General features: G+C 36.2%; 2 protein-coding genes and 1 pseudogene across 3 annotated transcripts; 2 read left to right on the top strand and 1 right to left on the bottom strand.

Annotated features, from left to right (window-relative positions):
- Nucleotides 1–10,784: 10,784 nt before the first annotated feature.
- On the top strand, nt 10,785–10,994 carry LOC112799109 (small nucleolar RNA U3; annotated as a pseudogene).
- Nucleotides 10,995–12,246: 1,252 nt separating this feature from the next.
- On the top strand, nt 12,247–15,023 carry LOC112796653 (uncharacterized). Of its 2 annotated transcripts, none has more exons than XM_072235502.1 (10): nt 12,247–12,847; nt 12,970–13,092; nt 13,374–13,445; nt 13,559–13,630; nt 13,715–13,786; nt 13,974–14,045; nt 14,149–14,220; nt 14,334–14,405; nt 14,492–14,560; nt 14,711–15,023. In XM_072235502.1, the coding sequence occupies exons 7-10, from the start codon at nt 14,165–14,167 to the stop codon at nt 14,844–14,846; spliced, it is 333 nt and encodes a 110-aa protein (XP_072091603.1). In that variant the 5' UTR covers nt 12,247–12,847; nt 12,970–13,092; nt 13,374–13,445; nt 13,559–13,630; nt 13,715–13,786; nt 13,974–14,045; nt 14,149–14,164; the 3' UTR covers nt 14,847–15,023. The 2 variants fall into 2 exon arrangements, with proteins under 2 accessions (XP_072091603.1, XP_072091602.1); XM_072235501.1 differs by having other exon boundaries at nt 12,520–12,847; nt 12,970–13,068.
- A 1,886-nt stretch (nt 15,024–16,909) lies between these two features.
- On the bottom strand, nt 16,910–18,205 carry LOC112796652 (uncharacterized). The gene is made up of 3 exons (XM_025839213.3): nt 17,786–18,205; nt 17,475–17,700; nt 16,910–17,382 (listed from the first exon to the last, which is right to left on the bottom strand). Exons 1-3 carry the CDS (start codon nt 18,203–18,205, stop codon nt 16,910–16,912), a joined length of 1,119 nt encoding a protein of 372 aa, XP_025694998.2.
- Between the last annotated feature and the right edge of the window lie 33 nt (nt 18,206–18,238).

Raw genomic sequence — 18,238 nt, 5'->3', positions numbered from 1 at the left:
GAAAAAGTGAGCTTGTGGGTTGGTGAAGCTCAAGGCTCAAGATGTTGACCTTGGAAGAAGAACCAAGGAACATGCAAGGAGATAAAAAGAAGCTTGTTGTTCTTTCTGAAGCAAGGAGAGAAAACCAGAGTTTGAGAAGTTGAGTTCTGTGAAGTATTCTCTGTGAAGCTCTTCTACTTGGACAATGCTCTCTATCAAAGAAGCATTCTGCCAACACTGAAGAACAAATTCAGAGGTTTGCAAAGCTGGTTTTTCACATAGCTTAGAGGTTGTTGTTGAAGTCAATCTCCTTCATGTTTTCTGATTGTAATGTACTTTTCTAAGCTTATCTTTCTGTAATTTCTTGAGAGAAAAGGCAAAGTGAGAAAGCTTAAAAAAAAAAGCCATGAGTGAAAAGGCTGAGAGATACACTTGAGAGAAAAGCCTAGAGTTATTTTCAGATTTCTTTAGGTTGGTTAAGTGTCTTGTATCTTATTCCTGTTTGGTATCCCTTTCTTAGTTGGGTTAGCACTAAGAGAAATAGTTAGGTGTTAGCATAACCAATGTCAAGTTAGGTTAGAACTTGAATGTGAAATTGGTGTATGTAATACTGTTAACTATAGTGAAATTCTTCCATATTTGTGGAGGAGACTGGATGTAGGTTGCATAGCACAAAGCAACCGAACCAGGATATATGCTGGTGTAAGCTTTTTCTTCTCTGTCATGTTCTGTTTTCTGTTTTTCATGAGACAAAAATAAATTGTCTCACAAATTTCCGCTGCTGAGTTCAAACAGAATCAGATTTGTAACTTCTACTAAGAGGGTCAAAACAGCAACTTAAAAAGAAGGCATAGATTCAACCCCCCCTTCTCTAAGCCTACTACAACCTTCAATTGGTATCAGGAGCAAAGGTCTCAAGAATCAAGCTTAACCGCTTGGAGCAAAGATCCAATGGCGAACAACTTGGGCACAACCACAGTTGCCTACACCCTCACTGAAGGTCAGTCAAACAACCGACCACCTTTCTTCAACGGGAAGAACTATTCCTACTGGAAAGAAAGGATAAGGATCTTCATCCAATCCATTGACTACAACCTATGGAAGATCGTTGTGAGTGGTCCATAGATCCCAACAAAAACAAGTGCGGATGGAGTGGTGACTCCAAAAGAAGAAGCTGAATGGAATGAAGATGATAAGAAGAAGATAGAGCTAAACGCGAAAGCAATCAACCTTCTTCACTGTGCTATCAGCTTTGAAGAGTACCGGAAGGTGTCTAGATGCAAGACAGCCAAAGAAATCTGGGAAAAACTCCAGGTTACACATGAAGGCACCAAACAAGTCAAAGAAACGAGGATTGATATGCTGCGAAAAGAGTACGAGATGTTTAGCATGAAGGATGGAGAAAGTATTGATGAAGCATTTGAGAGATTCTCAATCATAATCAACAACCTTGATGCTATGGGTACAAACTATGCAGAACAAACCTTGGTGAGAAAACTCCTTAGAAGCCTCACAAAAGAGTGGGAAAACACTGCCACTGTCCTAACCGAAAGCAACAACATAAGTCCAATAACCTATGATGAGCTGAGAGGAAAACTCCTTGCCTATGAAGCCACACACACAAACACAGACTCAAAGAAAAAGGGAATAGCCCTTAAGTCACAAATAGAACCGAAAGAAAGTGAGTTAAGTGATGGTATTTCAGATGACGAGCTTTTGTTTTTTGCTAGGAGATTTAGAAGGATGTTGAAGAGCAAAGGCAAATACAAGGGCTCAAGTTCAAAGGAGCACAAGATAGACTTGAGCAAGGTGACATGTCATCATTGCAAGGAGGCTGGACATTTCAAGTCAAACTGTCCAAAGCTCAAAAAGGAGGACAAAGGAAAGAAGGAAAGGAAGAGAGTACTCATGGCAGCTTGGGAGGATCTTGAGAATGACTCAAATGAAGAAGAAGAATCTGAAGGAGATGATAAGGACTGTTTCATGGCTGGAAACAACAATCTCGATGAGGTAAATTATTATGATTTGACCATTGAGGACTTGCATGCTATTATTGATGATCTTACCTCAAACACCTCAAAACTGCTTGATAAATACAATGAATGCAGATCTGAAAGAGATGTGTTAAGAGCTGAAAATGAGTTTTTAAAAGAAAAAGTGAAGGAAACTGAATGTGCTTTAGACATCATTGAAGAAAACAGATTTCTAAAATCTGAACTTGAAAAATTAAAAGGAAAGCACATTGTGGATCCCTCACATGAGTTGATTGCTGAAAATGAAAGATTAAATGACAAAATTAAAAGGCTGAATGGTGACTTGGCAAAATTTGCACAAGGTTCTAGTAACTTGGACAAATTACTTGCAAGTCAAAGACCATTGTTTGAAAAATCTGGTCTAAGATACATAGCCAAGGAAGATGCTGTTTCCAACACTTCCTCTATAAAATTTGTGGCCTCTTCATCAAATACTAAATCCATACCAAATAAATCAGGTATCGGATATGCTTCCACTTGTGAAGAAAAATCTGATGAAGAATACACAAGTAAAACTGAAATTTCACCAAGAACTGGTCCGAGTTCAAACCGACCAGGTTTGGGCTATGTTTCGAAAAATGAGGTTGTTTTCAAGAAACCATCTTTTTACAACAAAACCTCATATTCGAAAGGCAATAATATTCAAAAAAATTCTGGTGAAAATACTTTTGCAAAGAGGAATAACTTTAATAAAAATCAGTTTGTTAAAAGAAATGCATCTCCTCCAAAAACCAGAAAATTTCAAAGCTTTAATCATTTCAAGCAATATAACTCACATCAGTTTCAGCAACGCTCTCAAGAAAACCATTGTGTTAATTGCAAGAAATTTGGTTACTCATATGTACAATGCTTCATTGAGAAGAGAGTTGTAGGAAACAAAGTCTACAATGTTGTTTGTGATTTCAATGCACTTGGGCAACCAAGATGGATTAACTTCAAAGGATCCAAATTAATTTGGATACCTAAGGCTACTTGAAACTCATCATGCAGATTTGCCTAGCATCCAAGAACAAAAAGGACATGTGGTACATGGATAGTGGATGTTCAAGGCACATGACTGGAAGGTCAACCTACTTCATCAAACTAAATAAGTATGATGGAGGTTTTGTGACCTTTGGAGATGATGGTAAAGGTAAAATCATTGCTGTTGGAAAAGTAGGTAATGAGCAATCTACCTTCATTGATGATGTGCTTCTAGTTTGTGGTTTAAAGCACAATCTTTTGAGTATTAGCCAACTGTGTGATTTAGGATATCTAGTTGTTTTCAAAAGACTTGAATGCTGTGTTGTTAATGAAAAAACAAATGAAGTCATGTTTGTTGCCAAGTGTTTCAATAATATGTATGGACTTACTCTTGATGAACTAAAGGATCAAAATGTAGCTTGTCTTCACTCTAAAGAATCTGAAAAGTGGTTGTGGCACAAGAGATTGGGCCATGCAAGTATGTTTCAAATAAACAAACTTGTAAAGAAAGAGTTAGTAAGAGGTCTTCCTTTGATTAAGTTTGACAAAGACATCACTTGTGATGCTTGCCAAATGGGAAAACAAACAAAAAGTTCTTTTAAACCAAAGGAAGACATCTCTACTAAAAGACCACTTGAGTTGCTACACATTGATTTATTTGGTCCAACAAGAACTCAAAGCCTAGGTGGTAAACATTACGGTTTAGTAATTGTGGATGACTATACTAGGTTTGGTTGGGTTTTATTTCTTGCACACAAAAATGAAGCCTTTTCGGCCTTTGAACCTTTTTGCAAGAAAATTCAAAATGAAAAGGATTTGAAAATCTCTTCTATAAGAAGCGATCATGGAACTGAATTTGAAAACAATTTGTTTGAATCCTTTTGTGAGGAATTTGGAATATCTCACAACTTCTCTTGTCCAAGAACACCACAACAAAATGGTGTTGTGGAAAGAAGAAATAGAAGCATACAAGAGATGACAAGAGCCATGCTTTGTGAGAGTAATGTTCCAAAATTCCTTTGGGCTGAAGCGGTTAACACAACTTGCCACATTTTGAATAGAACAATCATAAGGAAATTTTTGAAGAAAACCCCTTATGAACTTTGGAAAGGCTACCCACCTAACTTAGATTACTTGCACATTTTTGGATGCAAATGTTTTGTTTTAAATAACAAAGAAAATTTGGGAAAATTTGATCCAAAGGCTTATGAGTGCTTGTTTGTAGGATATTCCACAACTAGTAAAGCGTATAGGGTTTATCATCAAGATGCTAGAATTATTGAAGAGTCCATACATGTTACATTTTGTGATACTAACTTGGTGCAAAGCATTTTGGAAGATGGTGATGCAGGAAATCAAGCTCAAAAGGATGATGAAGCTGCTCAAAATTATGAAAAAGAAAATTCTGGACAAGCTGAACCAGAAACAGCAAATGCTGAAAAGTCAAGAGACAATTCCATTTTGTCTCATGAACCTGAAGGAAATTCTGCAGACAGCAGCATACAGATTCCATTGGTGACCGAATCTGCCTCCAAGTCCACTAGACCTCGTGAATGGAGGTTCTTAAAGAATTATCCTGAGGAATTTGTCATTGGGGACGTCTCTCATGGAGTGCAAACTAGATCTTCCACTAGAAAGGCAAATGAAGGTTCAAACATTGCCCTTCTTTCACAAATGGAGCCTCAAAACGTCAAGGAAGCCCTTAGTGACCCATCTTGGATTAAGGCTATGGAGGATGAGCTTCTTGAGTTTGAAAAGAACCAAGTGTGGACGTTGGTTCCAAGGCCAAGTGGAAAGAAAGTGACCGGCACCAAGTGGATATTCCGGAACAAGTTGGGAGAAGATGGTAGCATTGCAAGGAACAAAGCAAGGCTAGTGGCACAAGGATATGACCAAGAAGAAGGAATCGACTTTGATGAATCCTTTGCCCCTGTTGCCCGAATGGAAGCCATTAGACTTCTCCTAGCCTATGCTGCATTTTGTGGTTTTAAATTATACCAAATGGATGTGAAATGTGCATTTTTAAATGGTGTGATAGATAGAGAAGTATATGTGGAGCAGCCTCCTGGTTTTGGAAATAAAGAGCACTCTAATCATGTTTTTAAATTATCTAAAGCTCTCTATGGTTTAAGACAAGCTCCTAGAGCTTGGTATGAGAGACTTAGCTCCTTTCTTTTGAAAAATGGTTTTCAAAGAGGCACCACTGATACAACTCTATTTATCAAGAATTCTAATGATTCTTTTATTTTAGTCCAAATATATGTTGATGACATTATTTTTGGATCAGTAAATGAATCCCTTTGTACTGAATTTGGCAAGCTCATGACAAGTGAATTTGACATGAGTATGATGGGTGAACTTAATTTTTTCCTTGGGCTACAGATTAAACAAACTGAAAATGGTATTTTCATTCATCAAGAAAAGTATGCCAAGGAATTAGTTAAGAAATTTGGTCTTGAAAATGCCAAAACCATGGGAACTCCCATGCATCCAAATTCTAAATTAGATAAGGGAGAAACTGAGAAAGATGTTGATGAGACTAGGTATAGAGGAATGATTGGATCTCTTATGTACTTAACTTCCTCTAGACCCGATATTGTGCAAAGTGTTGGATTGTGTTCTAGGTTCCAATCCAAACCAAAAGAGTCACATCTTTCTGCAGTTAAAAGGATCATTAGATATGTTCATGGCACATCCAATTTCGGTCTTTGGTATCCTAAGATTGATGATTTTTCTGTAGTTGGGTATTGTGATGCAGATTTTGCTGGTGATAGAGTTGATAGAAGGAGCACTTCTGGTTTATGTTGCTTCCTTGGGAAGTCCTTAAATGTATGGTCAAGTAAGAAGCAACCAACAGTGGCCCTTTCCACTGCAGAGGCTGAGTATATAGCTGCTTCTTCTTGTTGTTCTCAGCTTTTATGGTTAAAAACACAGCTTGCTGATTACAAATTAAATGCTGAAAATATTCCTTTAATGTGTGATAATATGAGTGCCATCAATATTTCTAAAAATCCAGTTTTGCACTCTAGGACTAAGCATATTGAAGTGAAATTTCACTCAATAAGAGAACATGTCCAAAAGGGGGATATTTGCATTCAATTTGTTAAATCAGAAGAGCAATTAGCAGATATTTTTACTAAACCATTAGCTGAAGATAGATTCTGCATGCTTAGGACTTGTCTAGGAATTTTGAGTTATGATTCCTTGTTTGAAAAATACTGATGTATTTGCTAGAGCTTTTTGTCTCATAAACAGGCATGAGACAATTCTGGGCAAGTGATGAATGTTTCCATCAGGTCAGTGTGATCTGGGCGTGTTTCAAGTGAATCTCAATCTGGGCCAACCTCAATATTCAGATCATGAGTGGTTCAAATTGTGTTTCATTGATTTCATACCATCTCAAGGCCCAAATGTGAATGTTACAATCTTGTTTGTTTTTTTTAAAAAAAAAGGCTTTCACTAAAAGTTTTGTGGCCCAAAAAGCTCTCAAGTAAATTTAATTTGGCCGAAAAGGGGTTTCAGGTTAATTGTGTTGTTTTTAATTTTTAAAATCAAATAAAATCTTTCTCTTATGAGGTCATGTCTTGTCAAGTCTTTTCAAATGGTGATGCAGTTGCATGGTTTTGGAAATTTGCTTTTGGGTACGGTTACCAACACTCCCTCTCTTCCCTCCATAACTTCTCCTCAACCCTTCGGTTTCTTCCCTCTCACACCACTATCTCTCTTTCATCAAAGACATCATTTTAACCAAAATGAGGAAAAAAGTCATTGCAAAAAGGGTTCCTCGTGAGAAGATATACAAACTACCCACAAAGCCTTCCACTCGCTCTCAAGACCGAACCTTTACCCCTTCTCCTTCTCCTCCAACCTCTCCTCCTCGGTGTGACCCCATGACTCGAACCAAGAACACTCCAAGGTTCCCTGCCTCTGCCAAACCAACTCCACCACCAAAGGCAACGCCTTCCAAACCTGCCTCTTCAAAACCTGGCTCTTCAAAGCCACCCTCATCCAAAGGGAAGCGTCCGGCGACGGAGGAACCTGTTCCTGAGCCACAACAACCCAGGGCAAGGTTAGTTCCTATGCGTTCACAGAGAGGTAACACTCGAGTCTCTCTCAAAAATGTTAAAGAACCAGAAATTGGACCTTTTGATCACAAAGCCCACTTTATGACCTCTCACTCAAACTATAACCCCTATAGATTCAAATCTGCCATGAATAATGATTTTTATGAGGGAGTCATCCAGTATCGTACCCTATGCTCTTCATTTCTCGCTGATCTGCCATCTTTGAAAAGAAAAGGTTTTCCTTTTGTTGACAACTTAATTTTTCTGGACTGGAATCATCTTTTTGACATCAAAAAGCCTGTTTACCCACTGTTGGTCAAAGAATTTTATGCAAACATGACTTATCATGAAGGCACTGCTCATTTGTATGTCAAGGGCCGAGATATCATTTTAAACAATGAGTCCATCAGTGAAGCTTTGAAGTATACTGATGTTGGGCCTTGTGCATACACTTCAGTTAAGTGGGATGAAGGAGTTGGTGTTTCATACAATGATGCCCTGGCTAGTATTTGTGAACATGTTTCCTTATAGATGGCATTACACCCACACACAAAGCCCTAGGATATGAACGTGCTCAGTTGCACCGAATGGTCAACCACATTATACTTCCTCAAAGTGGTTCATATCAAAGGGTTTCATACACTGACACTCTTGTTTTATATGCCATTCTCACCAAAACTGAAATTTCATTTGCATATTTGATGGTTAGATACATGTTTGATTCTGTTAGAAGTGAAAAGGACAAAGCTCTACCTTATGGCATGTTTCTAACTTGTATTTTTGAGTATTTTGGTGTTGATTTGACCAATGAGAAATATGAGAACAGACATTCATACCTAAAAGGGGGTGGTTCAGTGAAACAGAACAAAGGACCCACTCGATCTGAACGAGTCGTCCTAGATGATGAAGATGAGGATTTTGTCCCTGAAGATTCTACTGCTCCTTCCACTGAGGGTACTTCCATTTCCACTGGGAAGAAATCCACTCTGCTAAATGTGGTCAGGGATGTTGCTCAAGAGTTTGTCTCCCAATCGAACCACTTGATTGAATTAAGCAAAGAGAAAAGGAAGCTGGCTAGCAAGCATGAAAACTTCCTGAAGAAATCAAGGGATAGGGTGGCTGTACTGATGACCTTCATTGATAACCTTAACAATGATGAAACCATTGCCACTGATGTTGAAGAGGATGCTGCCTCGGAAGGAGATGGTTCTGATGCCTAGGATTTGTCTCATGAAGACTGCTGCTGCTGCTCTCGTTTTGTCTCATGGATTTTATTTATTCTGCATCTGTTGAACTTCTTAATTTTTTGGATGACTGTAATAACTCTAAATACTTTTGCTGGTTTAGTTATAACTTTTGGACTACTATCTAACCTTTCCTTGCAGGATTTGACTTGATGTTTTTTGTTCATCCTTTGAGCTGTCCACTCTTGATGACAAAAGGGGGAGTAAGGATAGTATTTGGTATTTTTTGATGTTGATGCAGCTACTAGTAGTTCATTCGAATTTTTGTCTAATTGCTGCACTAAAAGTTGATCTCACATGATGAATCTTTTTGCTGCTAACAGTTAACTAATGTTGGGTTGATTATGTGATGTTGTTCATTTTGATATCTCTTAGACAAGATAAATGTGTATAGCTCTTTATTGTGCTTTTTTTAAGTACAATGCATAAACAGGAACAAAGAAGAAAAGCATAAATCCAGGGGGAGCTAATCTTGAAAAAGAAAGGGGGAGCAACATAAAAGCAAATGACAAAAATCAAAGGGAGTTTTCTAAACCTAACTTAAACTTATTTCCTTTTGATTATTGCTTAAATCATGTTTGTCATCAAGGGGGAGATTGTTGAGTTAAGAAATTAACTAAAATAATTAGTGATGACAAACATTATTTTTGGCAAAATAAATAATTAGAGTGGTTAAATTAATAAGTACACATTGCTAATTATTTATGCTATGTTGCAGGTCACACTTCATTTTTGGCAGCCCAAGTTGAATGAATAACAAAACAAAGCTAATGGGCTGAATAGAAAGTAAAGCCCAAGTCATTCATATCAAACAAAGAAGCATAGCAAGGCACCGGGCCAAAAAGAGAAGAACCCGATCCAAGCTTGAAATTGTTTTTTTTTTAATTTCCCACCATCTTGCTCCAACCAAGGCAACGCTCTTCTTCCTTCTAATCAAGTCACATCAAGATTTCAGAAAAAGCAAGAAAGAGAAAGAGAAGAAAAGCTTCTTCCATAAGCCATTAACCAAAGAAGCAAGAGAGAGAGAATTGAAGCTTGAAGCACAGAAGCTAAAACAGAAATCCCAAGCTAAATCAAGCTTAAGAAAGGTAAATCACATCATCTTGCATGCATCAGATCTTCATCCTTTCTTTCCTACTCTCTGCTCTATCCGAAAATGGCCTTCAAGGGAAATCTATTCTCTGCCCTATTCTGCTGTGTATCTATGGTCTTAATCAAGACTTGGGGACCAAGTTGGTATTCAAGGGTTCAGATTTGGTTGACCATTGGAAAACAAGTTCGGTTACTTCTTCATGGCTTTCGGTCAAGTTGGAAAAGTCAGAAGGAAAAGTTCTACTTTGATGATTGAGAAGAAAAAGTGAGCTTGTGGGTTGGTGAAGCTCAAGGCTCAAGATGTTGACCTTGGAAGAAGAACCAAGGAACATGCAAGGAGATAAAAAGAAGCTTGTTGTTCTTTCTGAAGCAAGGAGAGAAAACCAGAGTTTGAGAAGTTGAGTTATGTGAAGTATTCTCTGTGAAGCTCTTCTACTTGGACAATGCTCTCTATCAAAGAAGCATTCTGCCAACACTGAAGAACAAATTCAGAGGTTTGCAAAGCTGGTTTTTCACATAGCTTAGAGGTTGTTGTTGAAGTCAATCTCCTTCATGTTTTCTGATTGTAATGTACTTTTCTAAGCTTATCTTTTTGTAATTTCTTGAGAGAAAAGGCAAAGTGAGAAAGCTTAAAAAAAAAAGCCATGAGTGAAAAGGCTGAGAGATACACTTGAGAGAAAAGCCTAGAGTTATTTTCAGATTTCTTTAGGTTGGTTAAGTGTCTTGTATCTTATTCCTGTTTGGTATCCCTTTCTTAGTTGGGTTAGCACTAAAAGAAATAGTTAGGTGTTAGCATAACCAATGTCAAGTTAGGTTAGAACTTGAATGTGAAATTGGTGTATGTAATACTGTTAACTATAGTGAAATTCTTCCATATTTGTGGAGGAGACTGGATGTAGGTTGCATAGCACAAAGCAACCGAACCAGGATATATGCTGGTGTAAGCTTTTTCTTCTCTGTCATGTTCTGTTTTCTGTTTTTCATGAGACAAAAATAAATTGTCTCACAAATTTCCGCTGCTGAGTTCAAACAGAATCAGATTTGTAACTTCTACTAAGAGGGTCAAAACAGCAACTTAAAAAGAAGGCATAGATTCAACCCCCCCTTCTCTAAGCCTACTACAACCTTCATTATGTAATTAAATACCTCCAAATTTAATTTCAATGCCATCCAGAAATCCCATATCATCATCACGATCATTATCATTATCATCATCATCATTATTTTCATCTTCTTTTTCGTCTTCCCCTTCTACACTATCATCATAAAAAGCCATCATAATCGATTTCACGTTCTTAAATTTTAAGATTTTCTGAATTTCGCAAACGTAAACTTAGTCTCACCTGGGCTAGGTTCACAAAACTAAAGCAGTTTTTATAACTAAACACAAAGAACACAAAACACAGAACACGACCTTACTTGAACAGGATCTGTTCTATAGGCTCGTACATCTGTATCCTTGAGTTCTAAGAAGACAGGAACCAAAGTTTGGCGGATGAACTATGACCGTGAGGTCAGAGTGTGATTAATTGTTCCAAAGCGCATGCCATCTGAACGGTGGAGGATCGTTCGTGCTACAACCTTGTGGTCGAGATGGTCTCACGGTGTTCTGACAGACTCAAATCTTTTTTCCCTAGCCATTTAATTAGTTATTTTCTCTAAATACTTATTTTCTGGTTCATCAAAATATGAAACACCCAATGAGTTGATTTTTTCTTTCAATTTCAGAGAGAAATGGGACTGGGGTAAATTGAATTTCTACACAATAATAAAAATATAACTTTATTTTTTAATGTTTATAGAAATTATATATTTATCCCTCTTATAAAAATATTTAATTACAAAATTACCCTACTTTAGTTAACATATTAATTCTTATTGAGTTAAATTAACTCAAACTAAAACTAAACATCCAATTAAAGCATGTCACGTTACGAGAGATAATTTACATGTTGAAATAGAGGGGATTGGGTAGAACTCACCATAAAATAAATATCTTTCTAAAAAACGATCTCCTTATACTTTAAAACCATCTTTATATGGCTAACCGTAACCCATCAACAAAAGTAATTAACAATGTAGCATCCCTGTCACATGAATCATTTCCCTTAAACCAATAAGCAAAAGACAAGCTTAGCTTCGTGTATCATAAGATATATAAGTATATATACGTACAGCTTTTTTTAAAATTATCATTTTGATTATATTTGTTAAATCCAAAAATAACCTTTTATACATATATAACAACACATGTACAATTTTAATTTGAATAATACTATTATACTAGGAAGTTAATTAACTTGTTTATAATAAATATCAGTTAATTTTTTAACATTTTTTATTTATTAAAAAAAGTATAAAAAAATAACTTTTAGATAATTAACATTAACCAACTTTAATATTTAAGTTTATAATTTAGGAGTAACAATGTAAAATTTAAAATTTAAAATTTAAAATTTAAAATAAATAAAATAATTTAAAAGAATTTACTCTTTTGACTAAAAAAATTAGTTACCTAACAATACTTAATTTTGTAAATTCAAAATCCTAAATCATAAATTTCTAACCCAAAAAAAAAAATTAATTAACTAACTAAAAATTAATTTCTTATACTTTTTCTTTTCATTTTTACTCATCATAAATTTTTCCTCTTAATCCGTGCCTATCCATAACTACCATTGACAAAGAGTGTGACTGACAGTTATAAGATTATGAAATATGCGAATGAAACTAAATGATGGCCTTATAACGTAACTTTGAAAATGTTAAGGGAGAAAGTCCGTGATTATTTGCATGACTTGCTTCACAAGAAACAGAGAATTTCAAAGGGTTTCTTAATTTATTTTTCTTTTCCCTTTAACGAGAAGAGTTGCACAGTTTCAGTTTGAAATTTAGAGAAATTAAAGAAACGCTGCGTTACGTTTGGGAACAATGTAGAAACTAAGGAATCAAACTACGTAACCAAACTAATTACCAAAAAACAAAGGCACTGTATACTTGAACGGTAATCACGGTAGAAATAATTGGAAGATAAAAACTAACTTTTCCTGTTACACGTTGATGCACTGAGTACGAATAAAAGATTTTCGTACCATTAGGCTGCGTTTGGTTTGTGTATGTATCAAGACATAGACATTGAGACATAAACACTTGAGACATAGACATAAAATATTTGTATTTGTGTATGGTGTTTGGATATAAATAGACATGACATTAGGAGAGTGTCTAATATTGTGTTTGTTTTAAAGAACAAGACACTACATAATTAATAAAAGACTATTTTGTCCTTTTAATTTAAAATAAAAATAAAAAAAAATTAAAAAACAAAAACTACTTCAGGAAGTTGCAAATTGTTTCGAGGGTTTCTCTCCCCTTACCCCTACCCCCAAAAATCTCTCTTCTAGCCTCCTCCTTCTTCGCCGATGGGTGGATCTTTTCTGGGAGGATCTTTGTGTGGTTCTTCTTCTTCGAGGTGAATCTCTGTGCGATTCCTCTTCTTCTCCTTCTTCTTCTTCTTCTTCTCTTTCTTCTTCTTCTTCGTCTTCTCCTTCTTCTCCTCGTTCTTCTTCTTAATTGTTGGGTCATTATTTGCAGGTCCATTTAGCCGGCGTTGCTCACAGAGTATTGCTCATCGATGGAGAGCGCCGTGTGTTGATATCTGGTTTTATTCGTTACCATCGAAATACTCCAGAGGTGCCACTCTCTTTCTCTGTATTGGTATGAATGTTTTTTTGTTATTTTCTACAGAGCATATGATGAGTTTTTGGTCCCATGAAAGTGAATTAGTGACAAAATTATTAATAGTGTTCAAAGACTAATTAGTGATAAAATTATTAATAGTTTTTCTATACTTCTTTTAATATTTTCAGATATTTGCCTGCATAAATTAAAACTGAATTAATATGTTTGGTTATTTTAGCCTTCAACTGATATGAAAATTCAGGTTGAGTATATCCTTTGCATAAGTATTCAATCTGAATTCTATGTTACAATCACAGAGACCTGCAGGGGGACAAATTATCCGGTCAAATACCAGATGAAATTGGGAACTGTGCTGATCTTACTCATATGTACGTGCTTTCTAGTACTTTGCCTTGTTTGCATGTTGTTGTTCTCTAATTCAGTTAATTGTTTTATCTATATTATAACTCCTGATACGATTACTTACGTGATGAAATTGAAGGGATTTGTCTGACAATCAGCTATATGGTGATTTACCTTTGTCCATATCAAAGCTGAAATAGCTTGAGTTTTTGTAAGTTTTAAAACAGTATATTATTTTTAAGTTTGTCTTGTTTCATGTGGATAGGAGAGTTTTATGTTTTGTTGGCAAATGCAGGAATTTGAAGAGGAATCAGTTGACTGGTCCCATTCCCACAACTTTATCCCAAATCCCAAACCTGAAAACCCTGTAAGTTTATTTAAATGTAAATTTTTATGAGCTTGGGGTTATGCCATGTATTTCAATCAAATTCAAATGTGCATTAATCTTGGTGGTAATCTTTCTTCGGATATTTCTGATTTTCTGTATTTCATGTTCCATTGCAAGTCCTTTTATTCGTGAATGCATTCTAATAATTGCATTCTCTCATTTGCAGCGATCTTGCACAAAACAAGCTCATTGGAGAGATACCTAGACTACTCTATTGGAATGAAGTCTTGCAGTACCTGTGTGTATTCTCCTTTCTTTGTATAATTTTCATTTATGGATGGATGTTTCCTGGTGTTTGCACTAATCTCCAAACGGTTAATTTTGATTATGCAATGGTAAAGTGGATTGCGAGGGAACATGTTGACTGGAACTTTGTCCCCTGATATCTGTCAATTAACTGGTCTGTGGTATTTGTAAGTACCCCTTTGCATACACCTTAGGCTTCTCTTTGTTGTATCCTATGTTCTTCCTTTGGTTTTTAAGTTTCGACCTTTCTTATCCTTTATTATTCTCCTTGACTTCCCAGTGATGTAAGAGGCAATAACTTGACTGGAACTATACCTGACAGCATTGGGAACTGTACAAGTTTTGAAATACTGTATGTAAATTTTCTGGTGCTTTCAATGTCTGTATTTCTTTTCTCTAGTTTTGCAGTGTTACTATATGTTATCATTGAATTTTCAGGGACATCTCATATAATCAGATTTCTGGAGAGATTCCCTATAATATTGGATTTCTTCAAGTGGCTACATTGTGAGTATTCTGGCTAAGGAATTATTGTAGTTATTAGCATAGATATGATCAATTGATTTGTATTTTCTGTGTCTTAATGATTAACCCCGAAACTGAGGGGATTATTTTCATCATCATTATCGTGTTATGACTATCTTTCTCTCTGCATAGGTCACTTCAAGGAAATAGACTTTTTGAATGCATAAGGAGCATACAAAGAAAGAAAATCTCAAGGAATAAAGCTACAAGAGGAGAAGACAAAGCGCTAGTATCTTATGATGGCTGTTGGGATATTAATAGACTTTGAAAGTTGTATTTTTCTTTTGTCATATTTGGCTTTGTATTTTTACAATGGATCATGACAAACAATAGCATAAGAGTAATTTGTGTTTAGCTTTAGCAAATATACGATTGCTGGGTCCTTCTTTTGTAATGAAATTATATGAATTGAAAATTCAATGAAAAGTTGTTTCTTTGATGTTTACTTTGGTTTGCTTTGTTCCTTTTTTTTACCAACAGTGTTTGGAGTTATATCTTGAATGATTTGCACAAATATGTCAGTGCAGAAATTAAGAATTGAGGTTATAAACATCAACACAGGATTAAGAAAACACAAGTTGTAAGCAATTTTTCATTCCAAATCTGTGGAAGTGCATAAATTTTTGAGACAATATTACACAATACAATTAATATTCACCTGATAAATAGATTAAGTGCAGAAGATTAACATAGATAATGCAGAATTCAATAGAATTTTGCAGTTTTGCACAAATTTAAGTGCAAAGTTGCACACACTCACCTGATAAATAACTTAAGTGCAGAAACCTAATATACATAATGCAGAATTCAATAAGTCTTTTGGTAGGATTGCACAACATAAGACTGAAAAAGTCTAATAAGTTTTAGCAAAAGAGACCATAATATGCTAACAACTAAGACCACCAACGACACCCAACAATAGCTAAAAGTTTTCCATTATATCTCGTGCGAATGCTGCCTTTTCTTCGTCCAAACTCCAAAAGGTTGCCTTCAATTCTGGATTCTGCACAAATTTCTTTGCAATTTGCACGATCTCCATTGTGTTAAAACCAAGACTCTTTAGCGTTCGGCCAAGATTCACTTGCTCATTAACACCAGACATTGCATTGGCTAGAACCTGCACATGCTTTCCTTGATCCTCAACCGCAGCTTTAAAAGTTTCAGCTAAGTTTGATAGGACTGCAGCATCATTGTTTTTCTTAGTTGCAGTGTGACGTCCTTGATTTTTCTCACTTGAAGAGGCAAACGAGGTTGAAAAGGTATTGGGTAGTTCGCTCTCGGCAGCTGCTAAGTCCTCCATGTCAACATCATCTCCAGCTAAACCCAAGCCACCAGCTGTGGCCGCAGCAAATGTAGAGCCCGGTGTGACATCTTCTTCAGCATCTTTTCCACTGCATGCATCAAGACCAGTAGCTCTATCCTTGCCAAAAATACCCCCAAGACGTTCAAACAACGGAAATGGCTTGCCTGGAGTGTAGAGTGTAACATTGCGACCCTGTACAACATAAAACAAAGCATCCAATTACATGAAAATTAAAAAGTTCTTGCTAAGAAGAATGATTAAATGCGTAAAAATTACTATCTCACCTTTCCCCAAGCTTCCAATACTTGTTTACTATCCACTTCAACACACATCTTTTCAGAATTCCACCCAAAACCACTACAACCCAACATCTCAGCCACAAACATATATTTTTCTTTCAGGCGCTTGTGTTTGTTTCTGATGTGCTTCACAGTGAGACCACATCCAGGGAACTTCTCATTCATCTTATCCGCCAGCTTTTGAAATGCCCCTGGCTTAAATTGACCGGCATCTGCCCTCTTGCCTTCAACAACCAATTCCTCCATGAACGCCACAAATTGTTCAGTTTCTTGTTCAGTCCATTGGCGGGGTGTGGAGGCCATTTGCTGCTAGCTAATCTTTATGCACAATAACAAATAAAGTAAACCATGGCAGCATAATTACTATCAAAATTAGAGTTCAATGGTATTAGAATTAGCTTTAGAATTACTTACAACAAAGTAAAACCGACTAGCAAATTTAGTGCAGAAAAGTACTACCTCGAAATTATAAGTGCAGTACAATTAAAATAATCAGTAGCACAATATTAACATCTTCAAAGATTTCAATACTTTTCTAGAATTTTGACATCTTTTTGAAACAATTAAAACAAACCCTTGTCTAATTATATGTTTAATTAGAATACAAATTATGAATCCGAGTTGGCAAATACATATTGCAGAAAGAAAAAAGCTCAAATGAATTCAAATACAATAATCTATAGTCTAGGACAATTGCAAACATAACAAAACTAGCAAAGCATAAAAACTTTACGCGCCACGTTCTCCTCTCCATATTTCCCACATCTCGGTTGCTAGGTCCTCACGCCATTGAGTCCACTCATGGCTACTTTCCACAACATCAATAGTGTCAGCTTCATCAACAATAGTATCATCTCCTACCGGTATGTGTTCTGGCAAAAGAGTTGCATCTTCTTCGGGATCAACATCCATGTTCATACGAATAAAATTTTGTAACAAACAACAAGCAATAATAATGTGGCTTTGAACCCTAATAGGATAGAACGAGGGACTTCGTAGAATTGCCCATCTTTTCTTAAGCAACCCAAAGCACCGCTCAATCACATTTCTAGCCGAAGAATGCTTCTTATTAAATAACTCTAGACGATTTTGTGGTGCCCGATGACCTTGAACCCACTCATTCACATGATAGCGAACATTTCTATAAGGAGATAAAAATCCTCTCCCATTGGTATAGCCAGCATCCACTAAGTAATAACACCCTAAAACGAAAGGATGGAAAAATATAAGAAATACATTGTAATTCTCATAAACAATAGTTATTATTCTTTTCAAAAGATTACTCTAGACATACCAATAGGTATTTTCAAGCCATTACGTCGAGTAATAGCATCCCTAAGTACCCTTGAATCAGATGCCGATCCTTCCCAACCGCTAAGGACATAGACAAAATTCATGTTCCGATTGCAGACTCTTAAGACATTGGTGGATATTCTAGATTTCCTCGTCCGATATCTGGATTTATCACTCTTCGGGACTGTGACATCTATGTAAGTTCCATCTAATGCTCCTAGACAACCCTATCAAATATATATAAAAAAAAAACAGTTATTACACGCAGAGTAAACTTGACCAATAAACATTGGAGCTACATACACGACCTACCTTGAACCATTTCCATCTGGGATCTACACAATCTTCCGGTACAGGGTCTGCCTTTGCAAATAAGATACTTTGGACACGCAAAACCGAACACAATACCTTGTGAAAATACCTACTAATAGTTTCACCAGACCTATAGAACCTAACTTGTACGCTCCGATTTTTGGTATGGTGAGCTAATATGATTAAGAAAGTAGCTACTTGCTCGCCTATGCCAACATGACCGTCTTCGTCTAATCCACCTTGAACTTGTAGCAATTCACATAAAGTTGCAAATGCATTTAAACTCATTCTTAACTCCCATATGCAATTTCTATCTCCACCCTCCCCAATGATATTATCTAATGCATCTCGCCTTAATGGCAATGTGTTCACTCTTCGACCAATCGAAGTATGACCCCGCCTTCTATTCCTAATATACATATATAAAGTAACTAAAAAAAGCAGCATTAACGT

The sequence above is a fragment of the Arachis hypogaea genome, chromosome 4, assembly GCF_003086295.3.
Source record: "Arachis hypogaea cultivar Tifrunner chromosome 4, arahy.Tifrunner.gnm2.J5K5, whole genome shotgun sequence".
Classification (NCBI taxonomy): Eukaryota; Viridiplantae; Streptophyta; class Magnoliopsida; order Fabales; family Fabaceae; genus Arachis; species Arachis hypogaea.
This window is presented reverse-complemented; position numbering and strand designations above follow the sequence as displayed.

Coding starts and splice junctions, on each gene's coding strand:
- LOC112796653 (XM_072235502.1), top strand. CDS start 14,165: ATGTTGACTGGAACTTTGTCCCCTGATATCTGTCAATTAACTGGTCTG. Junction 14,406..14,491: donor TGTACAAGTTTTGAAATACT/GTATGTAAATTT, acceptor TTGAATTTTCAG/GGACATCTCATATAATCAGA. Junction 14,561..14,710: donor TTTCTTCAAGTGGCTACATT/GTGAGTATTCTG, acceptor CTCTCTGCATAG/GTCACTTCAAGGAAATAGAC.
- LOC112796652 (XM_025839213.3), bottom strand. CDS start 18,205: ATGTATATTAGGAATAGAAGGCGGGGTCATACTTCGATTGGTCGAAGA. Junction 17,701..17,785: donor CCAGATGGAAATGGTTCAAG/GTAGGTCGTGTA, acceptor TATATTTGATAG/GGTTGTCTAGGAGCATTAGA. Junction 17,383..17,474: donor TGGCTTGAAAATACCTATTG/GTATGTCTAGAG, acceptor CTTTCGTTTTAG/GGTGTTATTACTTAGTGGAT.